Source organism: Struthio camelus, chromosome 9 (assembly GCF_040807025.1).
Source record: "Struthio camelus isolate bStrCam1 chromosome 9, bStrCam1.hap1, whole genome shotgun sequence".
NCBI lineage: Eukaryota > Metazoa > Chordata > Aves > Struthioniformes > Struthionidae > Struthio > Struthio camelus.
Genome location: NC_090950.1, coordinates 32,460,981 through 32,481,162, shown reverse-complemented (window position 1 = coordinate 32,481,162; position 20,182 = coordinate 32,460,981). Strand labels below are relative to the sequence as shown.

Here is a 20,182-nt window from a genome sequence, read left to right as displayed (position 1 = left end):
ACAAGTAGAGTTTCCTTTCACTTGCTGGGGCAAACAGGGCCTCAGAGACAGGTAAGTTCCTATTCAGTTGTTCAGTATTCACTTAGCCACGTAAAGCCCAAAGTTCACTGTTCGGTCCAATTCGGCCTCTGGACAGAGGTGAGGTGAACAGGTCAATTTAATTGCAGGCTACCACTAGAAAAGGGGGCAAACGCCCAGCCCTCTCATTCCCACTTATCCCACCTGTGTGTCCACCACTGCCAGTTATCCTGGACTTACAGGATCAAAAGGCTCCAAAAGGTACATCAACAAAAAGCTAACCCTTAAAAAGCTCTACCATCCCTTTTTATCTGTATCAGCTCAGTCCCATGGTAAAACGAATTCTCTCAGAAGTTTCAGGAGCAACATGCTAACTCCTGGGAACATGCACACATCTTCTCATGTCCTGGCATTGGAAACTGTCACCCAACTTTTTCACTGTCTGCAGAGAGGAATTAACTGCAGCATCTTGCTTAGGCTGAGGAGACAGACAGCCCCAAAGGACTGGGAGTGGGGCGGAGGCAAAGGTATTCATCCTCTCTGGTCATGAATGAAAGACAAATTAGGTCACAATCTTTCAGGTTTAGGATTCCTGCTAATTATGTTTTGTACTTTAACCGATTATCACTTTGCAGACTGATCCTTTAAACAGTTGTTCATGGATTACTGGACTCTGTGCTGATGGACATTATCCAGTGCTCTCTCTACCAGCAACAAAAAGATATTTTCCAGCTGTACTACAAAATACCACCTCAAGGCACAGGGGATGGAGCAGACTTTTCCTCACACTTAATCTGGAATAGCAAGACTGAAAATGAACATCCAAAACATAACTGTTCTGGTTACACACTCATGTTATCCAGGCAATGATTTGCTCCCTAAAACTGTGATAGACAGACATTTATTCAAAACACTGCAAGTGTTCAGACTCAGTCAAGGGGGGCCTGGATGAAGATACTTGGGAGACAACTCTCTCCTCACACAAAAATCAGAGATGGCTCAGAAAGCAAGGGATCTCACTGAAATTAGTGAGACCTCATGAGTGACCTGATAAATCCCAGTAGCAGTGAATGCCTTCTTCTTCCTTGGTTTGCCTCTGCTCATAGGCAGAGTTCCTCCCGACTCTGCCTCCTGGCAGCAAACTGCTATTTGCTGGTTTTCTATCTATGTTGCTGTTGAAATGCTCACCAGACTGCATCCACTGTGTTTCAGTTCAACCACTGCTGATGGACTGCCTTATATCACTCGGTTCTCCCTCTCCTGCAGCCCTTGGAGAGTCCATGGAAGATCAGCAAGCTGCCTAACCTCCATGCTGCAATGCCTGGTCAGGCTGGAGCAGAAGGAACTGCAACTTTCACCCATACAGCAGCCCAGCTGCATTGAATCAATTGCTGGGGAGAAAGAACCAGATGCTATTTCACTCAAGAAGCAGAACAGTTGTCTGGAGATGACAGATTTGTGAAAACCATCCCCCAATTCCAGTCACTTTTTCATTGAAGCCCTGTAATTCCTATGTTGTTCAGTCAGAGCTAAGTTTTACCTTTTATATTCCAGTTGTATTTGCTATTTAAATTGCGAGCTTTCATGCAGTAGGGATTACATTCTTCACTAAGCTTTTGCAGCAGTAAACATGCCCTTACTATTCAATAGTATCTGGTACTACTGCCTAGAGTGTACTCTTCAGAACAATCACATACACCCTAACTGAAATCAACTGAGGGATATTTTAATACAATGTAAAGAAGTCTAAGATGATGAGCAGCAGCATGATACACATAGTTGCTCTGTTGTTTAAATTTTTAAGTGAAGAATCTAGTCAGTTACATCTGATGCCTCCACAATTATTTATTTTATTATTACGGCTCTCCACAACTGCACCGTAGTGCTGATTCATTAATCAAGGTAAAGCCAGACTCACACATTAAAGTTACACCTTCCTAGCTCTGTTGTGATCATTCCTGGAAATGTCTTCATAAAAACCGAGCAAGCCTTCCAAGTAATGGGGGGAGAGGGGAAGAGAGTGGGGGGGGAGGGGGGAGGGGGAGGTTCTCTCTAAATAGGGTTTTGTTAGTTAGAGGCACAAGCTGACAAATGATTTATCCTCTCAGTAAACAGTTATCTTCATCAGTGGTGACGACCAGTGATCAAAACATGGATACGCTTTGGCTTATAATGGTTCTGTGAGCTGCAAGTTTCTCCAGCTTCCTAAAAAACACTGCTTTTGAAACAGATGAGTATTTCAGTCTTTAATTTATAGGCATTCTATCCTGCTATTATTAATAGCACCACAACTCTGCCCTAAGGTGACAGTTTCTAATCATCAACTTCAAAGGGAATAAGGAATACAAGATCTAGGCCTTAAAGAAACAGCTTTAGAAAAATCACTCTGGCAGTAAGACTGCTAGCTCTGCGCGTTACCACCTGCAGGGTCTCTGCCAGGCAGAGGGTGAGACTCTCCTGTTAACAGATACAGCAAGTTTAAGAACATCAAGAGAGGTCCTGGAAAGAAAGCATTTTCCACCAAAACGCCTGTGGTGTATTTTCCCGGGTTTGCTGTGGGAAGAACCCTTCGACCCTGAACGACCGAGCCGCCGCTGCGTCATGTGTGACGGTGGGAGCTGCGACCGGGTGCGGCGGGCAAGGCACTAACCGGGCTCCGCCGCGACGTGCCTGCTTGTCCCAACGGGGGGGCGGGCGAACGTCCAACGGCCGCCCGCGCGCCCCTCCCCGCTTCCCGCCCAACGGCCGCCCGCGCGCCCCTCCCCGCTTCCCGCCCAACGGCCGCCCGCGCGCCCCTCCCCGCTTCCCGCCCAACGGCCGCCCGCGCGCCCCTCCCCGCTTCCCGCCCAACGGCCGCCCGCGGTGCCACAGCGCCCCCTGGCGCCCCGGGCGCGGCGGAGAAACGCGTGTTCGCGGTCGCGTTTCCTTAGGAGCCGGCTGACCCGAGAGCGGCCGGCAGCAGCCAGGCGCGTGCGGCTCCCGCGTGCCGGTTGCGTCCGACGCGGCGGGAAACGCGAGAAGCCACAAAGCCAGAAGGTGACGCGCAGCTTACCGTGAAACACGCCGTTGTCCACTAAGAAGTGCCTGCAATACTGCAGGCAGCTTTTCTTATCCAGACTCCAGTAACTCATTGTAGGAAGGCTTTGTGCTCAGCATCAAACTACCCTGCAAAATGGAACAGAGCGTGGATAGTTAAAAGATTACTTAATTTACAAGAAATGCACAGCTGCTGCAGGCACTGTTGCAAAAGAGTATTCGAGCCCTTTATGCAAAAATAGGGCATTAGCTCCATACAAGATACTACACCAAATGTGGCCTTCCCCTCCCCAAATGTGACCATCTCCAAGGTCACACAGGCAGCTAAAGGTGCAGGTAGACCATTCTCAAGGCGCTCCAGAGACTGTCACAGCATTGCTTTAAACTAGCAAGTTTAAAGGTGCGCAGGCAAGCTTCCCGTACGCTACCGTTCCTGCACCAGACAGGAAAACCTGTTCTCGTAATCAACATCCACGGCCCCACAGGCTACTGATATCTCTCCCTGGCCTCACAGCTTAACTTGTTTTTATACTGTCCCATGTTTAATAAATAAACTACAAACACATCATGCAACACCACAAAACAATATAAAAATAGGAATTCTCCCCAGTTAAGAACACAAACAATACAAACACACACACACACACGCAACCACATACGCTCCGGGTGAATCAAGGGCAATAACCTCCTGCTTTCAAGACCACAGGATAGTGCTATGTGTGCGCAATGCCGCGAGCATTACCCTCCTGCCCCACCAGCTCGTGCCTGCCCCTAGCAGACACGACGCACTGCGGTCAGAGATGAACTCTCACTGGCACAGGCAGTTTATGAGCAGCACCTTTCAGGAGACAAGTTACAACAGCCACACGAAATTCATGTCCACCAGGCCCCAGGGATCCCAATTCCACACAAGGAAGAAGCCTTCCCATCTCAGAGCTCCCCTCGCCAATTCTACACCGTGCTGAAGTACAGGATAAGTTGTCAAACTGCTTTACCATCTTTTCTTCCCCCCATTACATCCCGCAAATGTTTATTGGGCATGTTTTTTAATCCAAGTTTTGAAGCTCTATCCAAGTGTTGCACTGTTTCTTTGCACTCATTTGCAAGTATGAAGTTTGTCATCTCCTGGTTACTCATTACATCCACCACCTCCAGCAGCCAGCCAGATGAAAGAGGCCCTCCTTCCCCAGAAATTAACCCAAGAAACAAAGCTGCAAGGATAAAAGCATCTCTAGTAGCACTAAAAAGAACTTAATGGCACAGGCATAGAGTGGACAAACACTTCAGCTGCTGCCAGAAGACAGATAAGAGCCATCATCTAGGTCACTAAGGAAAAAATAAACATGTCAAAAAATGAGATAGCCTATAAGACCTCTCTGCCCAGGGACACCAGGAGGTCTACGTCTGTACAAAAAAGCGCAAAGGGACAGCACAGCTAGTCTCCAATAGGGCCAAACAGAAAGAATGTGAACAATGCCCTTATTAGTAAATTCAATTAGCTGAGGGTGCCCCAATACAGTGCCACAAGAGCAAGGGGGAGCCTGAACGCTCCGCCTCAATGGCCTTCTGAACCAAGCGTGTTTCTCAGGCATCCTCAGAAGTCCCCATTGCTGCTCGCAGGCACAATCCTTGAGTTGTGCAAGGCTCCACGGGAGATCAACGCCCTGGACAGGACTGAGGCTCCAAGTACCATCGCAGTATGAGCTTCGCCTCCAATGCTAGCAACATCAGGAACAAGCCCATCAAAATATTCATGGGTAATTTGCCACAGATGTCACCTCCAGTAAGCGCTCAGAGCAGAAAGCAGTCTTTTTGGACGCAGGCCCCAGAGCTCCATTAGGCCAAGCCTTCTGACCGCCAATTTTTCTTGGATCACGCCAGTAATATTTATAACCCAGTCAAAATGAAAACGCACATCAAGCCAACGTAAAACAAAGACCAGCCAAACAAGGGGAATGCGAGTAGCTGAAGCCAGTCGTGAACAATGAGGTGCAAAACAATCACCCCTTCAGTGCTCAGGAGCATTTCCATCATGAGTTACCCACTGTTCCACTGCCACAACCCAGGACAATGGAAACAATCAGAACAATTATTTTCAGAGACCTAAACGGTGTAAGTTAACTCATTAATAAGCTGGTGGTTATATCTCAAGACAAGGCTGTATTTGTTTGTGCCGTCTCATTGAATTCCCATTCAAAGAGTTTCAGCCTTTTGTTTTGCAAGTTGGACCTTGCAGAAATGCATCCCACCCCAGCAGGGCTTATTATGTACAGTCATGGTTAAGGCTAAGCAAACCAGCATTTCACACGTCTTCAGTATTAGCTACTGGAAATACAAAACAAAAACCATGAACTCCTTGATCTAATGTTCTGATACAAATCCTTTCTCTGTCTCCTCCTTCTCCCTTTGCTGTTTTATGAAGTTCAAGCTTTTTATTTTAACGTTCAAGATACTCCTTCCTGTTGCAAGTCTGCTTGGGTTTCCCATTGTATGTCCCTCCCACCTTCACTGATCATAACCCAGCTGCTTCCTTGCCCACACTTCCCACAAACAGCTCCCTCTTTCTTTCCTGCCGTCTTCATCGAAGGAAACCACAGGCTGGCTGTAAGGACATTGCCCAGTTCCTGTTCACATCTCTTAAACCTGCTGCCAGGGTGCCACGTGGCAGAAGCCCCCAAACAGAACACCACAGCATACTTTAAATGCCAAGACTACAGGTCTGCTGAAGAAGGCAGATACTTGGCTCAAGTGATTTCAAAATAAAAAAAAAGAGTCACCTCTATAAGACAGTGATGTTATAGGCACACCCTGCATATTACACCATGCGTCTCTTCCCGAAGGATTATAGCACTCTCTAAGCAGGCATTACAACACAATACAAGGTCAAACACTTTCCACCCTGCTGAAAGATAGCTTTTTGGTGAGGACTCCAGAAATTAGAAGTGGGCTTCTTCCCTTATTTAAAAGGGGGTCTTGACCACCTGGGAAGTTTGTTCTTTTCATCTAGCACGTGCCTCTGAAGCCATCCCATTGACAAGGCTGTGTAAAGCCACAGCAGAATACAGTCAAAACATTAGGGTTTTCCCCTGCTCCCCAGAAAGAGGTATACATCTATAACTGTGAATAACTATCCTGTGAATAACAGAAAAGTCAATGGGTGAAATCAAATGGCCTGTGAGAGCCTTGGTGGGAAACAGAGAATCCCTCCCTCTATGCTTGAACCCTTGAGGGGTTCTCAGCTATTTGGGAATACCCCTCAGCAGCCCCAGGGAATAACAGGATGTGAACAGCCAGAGCAAGCAGAGAACTTCTCCACAGCTACAAACTCAGCAAGTGTCTAAGGCTTTGGATCCGTGTTTGTTTCTATGTGGAAAACGCTAAGCATTTTGGCAAGGTTTTATTCCCAGAGACAAGATGGAAAGGTGGGCACATATTACTGGAACTAGTCTTGAAGAACTTCCCAGGGATAAAAGAAAGGAAGAAAACTACACAGGATTTCAGAAAGGGGGGGGGGGGGAGGGAGCAGTAGAGAGAACAGCTGCTTGTGCACGAAGGAACGTTCTTCTCCATTTCTTTGCTGAGCAGTTGTCCTAGGCTGTGCATTTTTTTTTTTTGCACCTATTTAATCCCTTCACCCTCTGAAGTCTCTCCCAGGTGTGAAACTTCAATTTGTTTCTTCCTGCCAGAAGAGTTTTATAGTCTAGAGCCAACCCCAGTAGAGTTCTTACGCTGATTTCAAGGCTGCCTCCATCACAGGGACTTGCGGTCACATGCAGGGAGGATACTGTCTCTTAACATGCGATGGAAACAGTAGCCCAGAACTTTCTTTGTATCACACACCTGAAGCCAGATTCCCTCAGGATGCAGTGCACTGGTCTAAGTACACCATTTATCTCCTTTAAGAAGGGACTCCTCAGTGGGAGACCTGCTGTGCTAGGCCCACGCATCTTCACCTTTTTCCTTCAAGGCTATAGCACCCCCCCCCCAAGCCTTCTTTCAAACTTTACCAGGTAGAGGTTAACCTTTAGTTATGGCTTAGGTTCCTTTCAGCTACCTCAAGTCTTTCACCTGAAAAGAAAGGCCCTCAGCCATCCTTAAATCATGGCCCAACAGGCTTCTATTATCCTTAATCTGTGACCAATTAAACTGCAGTCTTTTCCTTGCACCCAACCACCATACTCAGCTATAAGGAAAGAGAAGAATCTGGAGGACTTTTCCTCCCACCAGGAAAATGCTTTTTTGGCCATTAGAGCTATCAGTATGAGCTCATTCCCCATTCAGTGGGATGAATGCAGTCTCCTTCAGCGTTGAAGAGGAGATGGCTGATCTCGAGGGGCCCAGAATTATAAGCTGTTTGTGGCCCCCTTGGGAACCACCCCAGCCCCACCTCTGCCTAGGAGGGCAGTTCCACACAATGGCCCAACAGACCTTCTCCCCCACCCACCAGCCTGCCACCTCTGTCAGTCACCATGCACCTCTCAACTGATTCAACTCACTAATCCAGGACATAGCAGGCCATTTCTGGAGGACTGACAAGCTGAATTAGCTCAGATAGAAGGGAGCAGACATCTAGATTTCTCCCTTTCCTCCCCAGCAAGCTCAGCTACTCAGGAACATCCCAGCCAGGTGGCATTTCAGGCAGCATGTGACAGTGTTTTCTCCTGAAGGAGAAGCAACCAGGATGTGGCTGAAGCCAACAGACAGGTGAAAAAGGGCAAAGTGATGTTTCTAGATTATCAGTGCAACTATTAGAGGACTGATAAGCAAGTGTTATCTTATTTCTAAGATGTTTCTGTTACAGATTTTGTGAGGAGCCTGTTCTATTGCAAATGTGGGATTTCTCTCCTTTGTTGCTTCTACAGGGAAGAGAGATGGTCTGAATGATCTATTATAGGCATGAGCTGATAAAGTTTCTTTGTTTTGCTCCATCTTAAAGCCTTCACAGTCTCCACTACAGCAAGTGCTTTGGGTATGGTGCATGCATTGCTTATAATAAAGGCTTTTTTTCCCCTAACATTTGGAACACCAAGCAGTAATACCCATTACCTCTGCCAGATTTCATCTTCTACATTTCTTGGGCTTTTGCCCTTGCCAGCCAGGAGCTTTTATTATTGCTTGCCAGAACAAAGACCACTCTTCTAGCACTAATTAGTAAGGCACAAGCTGTTGGGTATTTTCAACGTTTAGGAATAATTCTACCACCTTGGTCCAGCCTACTGCTAGTCTTACCACATTAGGCTAGAAAAAAAAATACAAGCAGCGCCATGTTTTAATTAAGGAAGTTTTATCAAATATTCATCACTAAATTTACATGGAAGAAAAGGTTTCTTATCTCCCGCCCAGCTCCCACACAGAATTCATGTCATGGAGGGGATCTATGGGGAAAACATTGCTATTGATATATAAGTGGTTCCTCTGAAAGAAACCCTTCAACCCCCACCCCCCCTTTCACGGCCCATGTGATACAATACTCTTTTGTTCTTAGCACAAAGGGTTCTCCCACACTAGTGGTTGCTCTTAGAACAAAGGTTCTCCCTGGCACTACCAGAGATGAAAGCAGAATCCTAAAGCAGCTACATCAGCTGACACAAACATTCTGTAAGAAAGCCTCCACAAGAAACACCTGCAGTTATTTGGATGATCCTTATTTACTTTTGAGTTCTGAGATCGCCCAGTCAGGATCAGGCCCTACTATACTGCACAAAGAAACTCTGGGACCAAAGCGGTTTCAAAAGAACACACACTTAAGAGCTTGGTACAAACATGTGCCATTTCAACACTGATGATATAGCAGAAGTACAACCTCTCTCCTGTGGATGCTATAGGTCAGGATGGGTGGCAATACTTACATAGCTTTTTATACGAATAGAATAAGCTATGAGTATAAAAAGTCAATAAACATAATTATGTTCATATAGGAAGGACTGTATCACCATTTTGGCAAAAAACTACACTTACATCTGTTAGGATTTAGGTAAGTTCAAAACTGTTTGTGTGGTTACTTGATGATGCGACCTTCAGAAGCAGAGTCGAAAGCAGTACTAAGTTGTCTGCTGTGCAGGGTGTTCAGCTGAGGGGGTGTCACCCTCCCACGATGAGCAGAACTCCCACAGATTAGGGTTTGAGCCCAGCATAAAGCTATTCAGTCCAAGAGGTAGAGCGATTGTCACCTCACCACGTCACAGCAGAGATGCTACTCCAGCGCAGCAAGACTCCATCTATATTAGATTTACATACAACATATTAGCACCTAAGTTAAGTAACAGAGTTTATTATGCGGTCTGTAGAAACACGGGAGCTCAAAAGAGCTGCTTCTATTTTAGCTGATTAATTTCCATTAAATATGTCAGCTGGGTTATGCTAGCATTTCTGAATGCTGTGCTCCATAAGAGAAGTCCTTCTGAAGAAGACAGCATTAGCTATGGTTAGTGCTAAACTGTACTTTACAAAAGTGTTATTGGAAGTAAATTGATTTTGCTCAGAGAAGTTCAATGAGACCTTGTCTCATCTATACAAGAAGTTAAACTTATTCTGTTATGCACAGGCATACACACACGCACATGTAGATACATGTGAATGAGATACACAAGTGATTTTGTTGTTTTTACCAACATGATGGGTAAATTCTTCACAAGCAGAACTTTGCTATATGCATGTTCTATGAAGTTATTTGATTTCAAAAGTTCTAAATATATATATACTTCTTAAATTAACAGAAGATGCATATGCTCTGTCTAGGTTGTGATAGATGCTTCTTATTACAATAGGCTTAAGATCAAGAATGTAACACCTAACTTTTCCCTAGTTCCACAGTAACCTGCAATCTCCCCTCTCACACAAAAAGGTGTTTTAGTGCATTTTGATTCCCTAGAATGAATTCCTACTTCTCTGCACCACTTACTATTATACCAACAGTTGGAAGGAGAGCAGACCACTTGAGCAAAACATTTTCTCAACTCAGGCTGACTGTTATGGTTAGCACAAACTATTTCAGAAAGCAGTAGCATAATCTAAATATTTAGCTGCAAGATTTAACCTGGACGTTGTTCAGGTCCCTCAGGTGAAGAGGATATTAAGCCTACATCCATTTCACACTAGAGGGAAACCGTTTGAAGCCTGCACCTAGCTCTCTGGAGAACGCTTAGATAGATTAACTGGCAGTTAAGTGAGTAGTAGGCAGGGGTGGAGATTGCTAATCTCATTTTCTTCCTGAGTTGCCCTCTCCCCTTCTTGTTTCTGAAGCACTTCTATAGATAACATTGTGAAGTTGATCAGATAGTATGAATGGCTCTTACTATCAGGATAGATGCAGGCAGTGAACTACAGTATCTGCCAAAACCACAGCTCCAGTTTCAAAGCTCACTGCCCCAGTACCTACTCAGTGAACATATTTTCAAAATACAATTTACAAAAAAATGTGTTTCTCTCAGTGCAAAATGCTATATGGTAAAAACAAATATATATGGGTTTTTTGTAAGAAGTTCTGCCAAAGTTATAAAACTTCATTTGACGGGCAATTCTTTCTTACCCAGAAGACGAAGACTTGGAAATGCTGAATATTCAGAGGAATTCAGATTTTGGAAGCTTGCAGCTGTTTCAAGTATCTGTTACTGACAAATTTTACAACGAAAACAGTTCAAAGATACTGGAAGCCCCAAGTACCATAAAATGAAAACAGAAGGTATAATGGAGAGGAAAAACAAAAAAGAGAGAGAAATAGCTTAGAGATGAGAAGAGTTGTGCAGAGTCAAGCAAAAGTCACTCTAAGTGTGTGATTGGAAAGAATACAGTAGCAATAATACTATATTAAGTCTAGATATGGCCAGAGAGCACTCTTACCAGCATTATAGACATCTGTCTGTATGGAAGGTAGGAAAGACCATCTGTCTGGCACTAAACAGCAGGAATATTCTGTCCAGAGGGAAACACTGATCTTTAATCTGGCAGCTGTGATTATGGCAGGGGCAGCACCCAGAATCTCTGCTAACCACCATCACGTGCATCCAGTTAGCTTCCAGTTATTGCAGGCAGGCCGAGGGGAAGGAAGCAGGGGAAACACCAAATCAGAGTAGAAATAATACTTTGCACTTTCATTGGAGAATTTCAAAGTAGTATTCAAAAACTAAGCAATTGAACTTCACAACATATCTACATATATTATTAGAGCAGAGAGGTTAATTCATTTACCTAAAATTTAAGACGAAGGAAAAAAATACATATACACACACACACACACCCCCTTAGGAACAGAACGAGGACTGCCCAGACAGAATCAGTTGTCCTTTCTGTACCACTTTTCAGTTATACAAAGATACAGATTAGGTCAAGCTCTACATCATTTCTAAAGGCCAGATCCTGCCATCTTTATACAGCAGCTTGGCAAAGCCACCCCAGTGGAAATAAGAGAAGATAGCACTTATCCCAGAACATGTTCTCAACAGTCTAAAGATTCACCCCTTTGTTACAATCATATTATGAAATGACAGATATTGAAAAGAGGGAGCTAAGTCATTTGCACTGCTGCCTATGCTACAACATCAACCAGGAAAGTTTATCCTCCCATCAAGTTTCTCCCCCGTAGCATGTTACAATACAATGTAGGACTCCTCCTGCACTAGTTTATCAGCAGCCATGGACATGAATGTCCTCCCAGGCTTAACAGTGAAACATACACACACAAAAATCTCTATTCTGGTGGAACAACCTTCAGGCTTTCACACAGAGACTAGCTGCTGCATGCCAGAGGGTGGTTTTTTTTTTTGTTTTGTTTTGTTTTTTTTAAAACAGCATCTACAGAACGAAGCAACTATCAAATGAAAAGGTTACCATATTTCAACCAGAAAAACAAAATCCAGAAGAGAAAAAGAAAAATTGTCACGTTAGGATTTTTATGAGGCACCCACCCATATGCAAGGTTGGGCTTCTTTCTCATTTCACCAAGGCACTAACATTCACCACAATATTGCTAAGCTTTTAATCTGGTCTCAATCCATGCAGATTTAGACTTAAATGCCATACAAACCTAGACTTTAAGTGTTTCACATATCATCTGTACAAACCTCCACTTTAATCAACATTAAATATCTATATTCATTCAAAATAACTCCTGTAAACATTGCTAAAGTTACACCTATAGAACAAGTGCAGAACAGGCAAGGTATTCATATCATAGTGCTGATATGAAAGACAATACAATTTCACCAACAAATTGGAATTGCTCTTTAGTTAAGAAGAAATTCACCTAGATATAAACTATTTCACAAATATATGCATATTTCCTAGAATTTAACATATCTTGCTGTACAAAAAAGTGAAAAAATACCATCAAAATTATACATACTTTTCCAACAGCAAGTATTTATCTATAAGTATCACCAGCAGGAAAAAATATTGCTAATTTTGGTAATAGAAGGAAAAAGCATCTAGTATCTGATCCTTCAGAAGATAAAAATATCTAGTGTCTGATCCTTCTCTTATTCCTCTAGGAATGATCAGGATGAATAAAATAAGAGATTTTTGTTTGGCTTATTTTTCTGCCAGATCAGTTCCCTAATCTAATTTGCTATGAGGCCACCAGAACAGCTGTGTTAGCACAACAGTGCTGGCAGTAAAGGTGTCCAAGTTGCTTAAGCCAGCATCGTAGAAAAGAAAAGTTTCCTATGGATTTTACTGGGAGCAATCGGAAACTGTTGGAAGTCAAAGTTGTCTATCAAAGGGGAAGAGGTCAAAACAGCACAGGTTTAGGATACAAATCTTACATACAGATTGCATGCTGTTTAGGCACATGAAGTTACCCAATAACGCACAGATTTTTTTTTTAAACTGGTATTTTGATTATTTTTCCACAGCATTAAACACTCATCTTTGTCATGCATCCTTTGCCAGATGAAGACAGATCCTGATGCCCATTTGCTTTCTTAAGTATTATTGTTTCAAAGAGCCATATCCAAGTCTTTAACTTTACAGCAATTAGCAAACCAAAACATCATTATCATCACTTGATACCTTCTGCTATCAGTATTACCACATCACACCACAGCTCTTCATCATCCCCTACTAGCTCAGTCCCTTGTCTCGGTCCCAGCACTCTCTCAGGGATATGCAGGAAAGCACCTGACCACATGCAGCCAGTGCTGTGGATGCAAAAAGCAGCCAGTCGCAGCTGCTCCAATGTACCTCCAGGGGCACATCTCCCAGATACTGCACATGCCAATAGGAGAGGGCCAGCCTAACTCTAATGGCATCTAATCTGAGCCAGGCTAGAGGACTGAAGTCCACGATCTGCTCCATAAACTGCCTTTTCAGGTTTCAGAAGAGGAGTATGTACAGCTCCGCTGTACTGCCTCACTTGCGGTGTTCAGCTCAGAAGCTATCTGGTTCCCACTCCTGCCTCCCAGTTAGCCCACCTAATGCAGGCAGGAGGCCAGTCAAGCTGTACTAGCCAATATAATGGACATCTTTCTGATTCTGTCCTATCCACAGCTAACAAACAGCAAAGCTCAGTCTTCCCATGGCTGTTAACGCTGATGGAACTTTTGTTTCAAGTCATTTCTCTGCTCTTTCTGGGAAGTCATGAAAAGCACGCGTCAGCACAAATAGCTGCAGAGGAAGGCATTAGAAAGGATTTGAACCAACTCCCCATGGCAACGGACCCTGAAAGGGAATTAGCATTTGCTACCCATTCCTTAAGAAGCCTAGATGGAATTTGTTTTTTTCTTATTTAAGGATTTATTTCCAGAATGGCAGCATGCTGCTGCCTCTATCACTTAGCAGGCATTGCCTCAGAAGACACCTGCCTCATACACTCTGTTTTCAGCAGAACAGTTGACCCAACAGACATGAAATTAATACATACAAGTAAACGAGTAAGTTTTCCTTACGAAGTGTTCCAGTCCCCTGCATACCTTTCAGTTGCTTTTGCTAGCTCTCCGTACACAAAATTGCCAGATAATCCAGATCATTTGTTGGTTTTGCTACTCAAAGGTTTTCAAACTCCACAGAGATGTTCAATGCAATAGTCTTTCTACACTAAAGATTTTTATATAGATAGAGAGAACTCACTCCACCACGACCGGTAAGGCTATTTTTTGTTCATCTACAGTGCATCTTCAGATTCTGTAGTCTTGCATATTTTCTCCAATTTCTTCCATGGGACAAACAATACTACTCCCTTCAAAGTAGGCAGAGGAATGCACAGCAAACCCAAAAACTGTCAGCTTTAAGAGCCATCCATGCCAGTAGTTCGTGCATCTATATTGCACTTGAAATCACCTTCTGGCCCCTTTCTTTGAATAGGCAGTAATGCAAGAGATTCCCTAAGCACAAAAGCACAATGAATGCACCCTCCTGGAAGGAAAACTGCTATTGCTGACAGTCCCTTATTAGTTTTTGTTTGGCTTCTGATATTGGGAGGGGAGAATCTGCTAAAGGAAAGCAATAGACAAGTGCCTTTTTTTTTTTTTTTTTTTTTTAAAAAAGTCTGGATGCCATATTCCCAGTGAAGTTCAGGCACCAGGTGCTGGGCAGCCAGGCTCCTTTCTTACACCTCTTTCTGGAATTCTTCTTAGGTTCAAAGTATCTTCAAGAGCTTGTAGTTGTAACTTGAACCGATTTAGTCACAAAAGCTTTTCAGAACTGGCAAAGGACAGACAGGTCTGTACTTATGTACAGTATGGTTCCTCCTTCCCTCTATGATGCCATATGTCAAACGCTATTCCTCAAAGTTTTCAGTTCCTGATACCACATAGGAGGGCAAAAAAATCCCTCCTGCTAAATTATTTCAGTACCACAAAACTTGACAGTTTTTCATGTGACAACTAGATACTATAACTGCAGTGGAAACCACATTCTCTGAAGGTACTGTGGCTTTCTAAAGCCATCAATGCATTTTAACTAGTATCACTGGAGCCCATTATAGCCTCTAATACCCCAGAGGGGGCAGAAAAATTCTAGCCCCCCCACCAGGCCAGAAACACCTGGTGCTTAACTGCATCACGTGCAGTCAAGCAATGAAAGATCGCCATCCCATACAAACTGCCAGTTACCACTCTTTTCATAGATTTGCCTCATACTCAGAAAACACGACTAAGGCTATATGACATCCTTCCACTTTGAGCATCAGAAAACCACTAAAAGCAAATCGGAGTTTTGCACTAGCAAAGTATTCTGTGCGACACTTCTTACCCTATAATGCACGGCCAGAAAAGCAGCTGCCATTCCACACCACTAACTCTGGCAGTACAGATGTCGAGCAGGCAACCAAGGGTGAACTATCAAAAGTGTCAGCGGAAGGCGACAGCTGGTAATTGAAGAACACATCCAACACTGCTTTTAGCTGAAGCGCTAGTTAACACTGCTTTGCCCTGTATATCTCTTTATAGTGTAAAAGGCAAGTGAATCTCTCAGATTCAACATAGCAAGTATTTCACTCAACAGCTGTTAAAAACCCTCACATCCTTAAGAGCTTCTGAAAATAGCTTGTACTGACTTTTAGATTTTCCTCAGTAGCAAAATGGTGCATTAAAGCCATGAAATCATGGAGATCAACATGGGGTATAAGCTTACCTTGTTATTACTGATCATTATTTTGGAATCCTCATTCATTTCCAGAAATTAAGATAAACATTTCTATCCTGTAGGTGCTTTAAAAGGAACCCATCTTCCTCAACTGGCCAGCAGAAACATACCTGGGAAAAGACAGGTGGTACACAGCACCCGAGACCTTGCTTGAAAGCATTCATCTCTCTCCAGGAGGAGTAGATTTTTGGCAATTTGGACATGTCAGTAATTCTCAGACCCACTGGTAATATGAGACCCTACTATTTGAAATGGGCAACACTGCTTCAGCTATTGCTGAACTTACAACTACTGCTATAATTTATGAAACCCTGGCTGTTGCTCTGCTGCAGCATGGATCAGCTCAAACAGTCTGATAAGATATAAAGATAAAAATAAGGTGCCTAAAGGGGGTAGCGCCAACACAGCCATATACATGTTTGGGGTGATATTTAGCTATTTACAGACTGAGGTGCAGTCCCCCAGGAACAGGTGCTTCATACCACAAGATCCTTTGCGTTTGGCATCAACTGGTACAGCTGGTATTCACCAACATTATTCTTCATTTTTTCTTGTGAGTGCCGCTGCTGAGTCTGCCGAGAACCAATCTGCTAGTCACCCACACATAGAACTGAGCCCAAGCAAAGAATAAAGACTACAGGCAACCTGTTCATGTTCAGGCTCAGCAATGCCCGTTTTAGATCTGAGCAGTTACAGCTGACACAGCCAGTGCTCCATCTCAGCCACATGTTTTGTCATGCTTGGCGTGCATGGGTACATGAACTTTGTGTCATTTGCAGTACATCAAGTCTGTAACAGAGTGTGGACTACTTCACGTAACAGCTTGTCTCCACTTGACATTTCTTGCAAGTAACCTTGGATTATTTCAAGTCGAAGAGACTCGCATGGACACCTTTGGCTGAGAATGATGCATGCTTTGGTGCACGTGACCAAATCCATTTGAGGCAGGTTTACATGGCTCACCAGTGGGCTGAGCCACAAGAGGGGCACATGCTGCACTCCCAGCACAGCATCCCTGGCTTTTCCTAGCACTGCTTCCAAAACACTCTTGGCAGCTCTGCCCACCTCTCCTTACACACTCTTACACTCCTTACTCCCATAGCCTTTGTGGGAGTCTTAAAAAGTGGCTCTCCTTAGTGGCACACATTTTTTAATCGCCTTCTGGATCTCATAACCTGCCTTTCAGTGTCCCAAACACACACACTAAATCATTCTACATCTACTCAGGTAGAACTAGACGGTGCTTCCATAATGCCAAACAACCAGGAAAATATTTCTTAAGTCAGGAAAGCTGAGGGCAAACTTAGACCTCTGGAGTGGCTGGAAGAAAAAAAACAAAACAAAACAAAAAAAAACCCTCCAGGCAATTTGATCAGTCTGCACTGAGGTTGGTGAGCCCCAGCAGTGCTCCACAGGGAGCACCTTCTCCTCCTGGACCTGGAAGCGGATCCTTAGCACAGCTCAAACCCCAGGGGTTTGAAGCAGTTCATCTCTCAGCATTGCTCAGCCCTGCTCTACGGCCTGAGGGAAATCACTTTTCTGATGGCTCTAACACTCTTCCACAGTACAATAGCCATGACGATTGCCCAGAACACGCTCTGCATCCTACTATACTAAGAGGAAAACAACTCTGCATATAACACGTTCACTCATTCCAATCCATTCAAGCGAATTTGAAGCACTAGTAAACGAAACTTCTGCAAGTCTGCAAGGCAATTATGCATTGCAGTCTTATTTCCACTAAAGACTCAAGCAGTAAAACCTGTCCTAGCCAAGGTAATACAGGAGGTTTCTAACAGATCTGCAAACAGACCTCTGCCTTCAGAATTTAGACTTTTTGTTGGGTTTTTTTTTGTTTGTTTTGTTTTTCTCAACTGCTAGACCTCCTTAAAAGTAAGGAGAACTGTACAGATGGCAAAGCAGTGCCACAACTAAGTTATCAGTTAAACTAACTCAAGTCTTGGAGGGCACCTCAAAAACAAACAAACCCCCCAAAACCACTTATTCAGATTTCATTAAAGGAAAATCTTCTCATTAATAGAAGGATCACTTTGTAGAACCAACAAAAATATTCAGTGTCTGTGTAAAACCTTTCCTGGAAATAGGGGAAAGCTAAATATTGAACAGAGAACTAAATTTGAAGGTAAATACTACTGCACACAAAACAAAATTTGTTCTGTATTTTGCTGTTCATCATGAAACTGTTCTACTGCCACAAGTATTTCTTGACAGTGTTTTAAATGACAGATTGACTCGTGCAAAACTGGGATCTGTTCATAGTGGGTGGCCACTCCTTTGCTTCTATGGCGTGAAAACGTTATTTCCCTTTAGGAACGCTGGTGTTATTGATCAAAGTCATTGTGGGACACCTGCCTTAGAGAGTGAAAGGACAGAAGCAGTAAATCAATTCCCTAGACAACCTCCCAAGCTGAGCCAGTATTGTTAAAATAATGAGCTGTGCACCACTTGATCCAAAACCACCAGCTGATCCCCATTTTTATAAACAATAGCATAAAACCAGAAAATGTTCTGCAACTAGTCCCATTTTCAATGAATCATGTATATTCAATTGATAAAATATTTTGCTGTAATAGCCTACTTAAAAACAAAAAACCCACAAACACACAAAGGAAACTGCATCTTTCAGAGTTGGGGGGGGGGGGGAAGAAAACAAAAAAGCTCTCTTATTTCAAGGAGCTACTGATTAAAGAAACAAAAAAATATTTAACTGTATGCACTCTGCTGTCCCCCACATCTCTTGAAAAGTCTGTATTTTTGTAGTATATCATAATATCTTTATTCTTTAACTTAGGTATCTCATTGCAGGATTGGATCCTTTCTATATTTTCAGTAGATGTTGTTTGCAGATATTCCTTCTCTTTTCAGAAAGACAAACACCTGAATTGTTTTCTTTCATTTTCTTTAAGTTTTGTAACATACTGGCCAGAAGTCCCAAGGACAAGTAAATCAGGAGAGCCCACGGAAAACAGGCAAACATTGTACCTTATAACTTTAGAGTTAAGGCACACTTTACACAAAGAGCCTATGACTAGTTCATCAGATAAGGCTTATATCTTTCTCTCTGGAATCTAATAACACTTCTTCTGAGAACACTTTTTGGTCAGCTAGAACTAAGCAACTGAATGATTCTAGGAGCTTTAATTACAAAAAAAAAAAAAGAAATAAGCAGTTTTTCAAGAAAAAGGAAAGTATAATTAGCTAAAGACTTAACAAGTAGAACTTTGCCCATAAAACAAGATGTTTCATGGACAATCCAGCAAGAGACTGGCCATTCTCAAATCCCACTGATTCCAGTTTCTTACAGGGCTGGGAACAAGCGTGCTATGCAAGTCTCACACTACCACACACTTCAGCAGCATCAGCATTTTATTTTAAGTGTCATTTAATACTACTTCTGGCCTAAACCTAGAGGAAAAAAACCACACACATTCAGTTTTCTTTGATTTTTAAGCGCTTTACAGAGTCAGGTGCTATACCTGTTCTGACAATAGGTTAAACAGAGTCTCATGAGTCAAGAGGACAAAAGCAACCCTTCCCCCCACGGGAGAGTAGGAGGGCAATAAAAATTTATCTTTTATGATTCACTATTTAACCAGCAAAATAAATACTGCTAATACAAGCACTGAAGAAATCCAGTGACATCTTACAATATCAGTTACGTCTCGAAACACCCAATAAGCAACTGTGTTACCATTGATACAGCAGGCGCTAATTTACTTCCCCCCCTCGCCGAGTCGGTATTTTTCGGAGTTATTCCTCAGCCTTCGAGGAGCCCCTCGCGGGCAGATAAACACCCGTCTGCTGCGCAGAGGAGCCCTTCAGCGAGGTAAAAAAAAAAACCCTCACGGTTTCCTCATAAACCGAGCACAACAAACCGCGGGAGACGCGCAAGGCTTCTCATCGACCAGAGGACCACCTCAGCCGCAAGGAAAAGTTAACTCCGCGCGAGCCCTCACCTTACATTTTCGCCACAAACACCGAAAAAGCGGCGCTCACCCCCGCCCCCTCCACAGGAGCCCCCGGTCGTGCCCCGGCTCCCTCAGCGGCACGAGACCGCGCCGCCTTTGTCCGCCCCCCTCGGCTCCGCGCCCCCCGCCGGCGCCGGCCCCCACCGCGGCGGGGCCGCTCTCCAGCGCCTCCGCGAGGGCGGGCGGGGACCCCGACACTCACCGCGGGGCTGCGCGGGTCCTGCGCGGAGCTCGCGCCTCAGCCGCCACAACCTGCGCTCCCGTTCAAACGCTCGGCGCTGCCTCCCCCGCCCCGCCCCGCCCTCCTCCGCCGCCGGCCGCACGGGAAACCTGGAGCGGCGCCTTCGCCGGGAGCGGAGCCCCTCGCCCGCCTGGCCGGCTGCCGGAGCGGGAAGGAGCCGCGGATCCAGCCCCGGGTGTTGCGGCGGTCCTCGCCCCGCTCCGGGCAACCTGCTCCATTGTGCGGCGGCTGCCCGCGGCCAGGCGGGCTGGCGCTGCCCTCAGGAGCCCTGCCTCGCCCCCGAGCCTCGCCGGGCCCCGGGAGCGGCTGCGGGGCTGCGGCG

At 44.4% G+C, this 20,182-nt stretch overlaps 1 protein-coding gene across 10 annotated transcripts in view; it reads right to left on the bottom strand.

Annotated features, from left to right (window-relative positions):
- The window catches only part of PLCH1 (phospholipase C eta 1), a 95,872-nt gene extending 75,934 nt beyond the window's left edge, over positions 1-19,938 (bottom strand). For 3 of the 10 annotated variants that reach the window (XM_068953877.1, XM_068953879.1, XM_068953878.1), the window contains exons 1-2: positions 19,822-19,928; positions 3,071-3,183 (exon numbers count right to left, since the gene is read on the bottom strand). In XM_068953877.1, coding sequence (XP_068809978.1) covers positions 3,071-3,149 — 79 coding nt within the window. In that variant the 5' untranslated portion in view covers positions 3,150-3,183; positions 19,822-19,928. Of the gene's footprint in view, positions 1-3,070; positions 3,184-9,012; positions 9,273-10,893; positions 11,066-19,607; positions 19,739-19,821 lie in introns of those variants that run through there. The other 7 variants (XM_068953881.1, XM_009668476.2, XM_068953882.1 and 4 more) reach the window with 7 other exon arrangements.
- Positions 19,939-20,182: the final 244 nt, after the last annotated feature.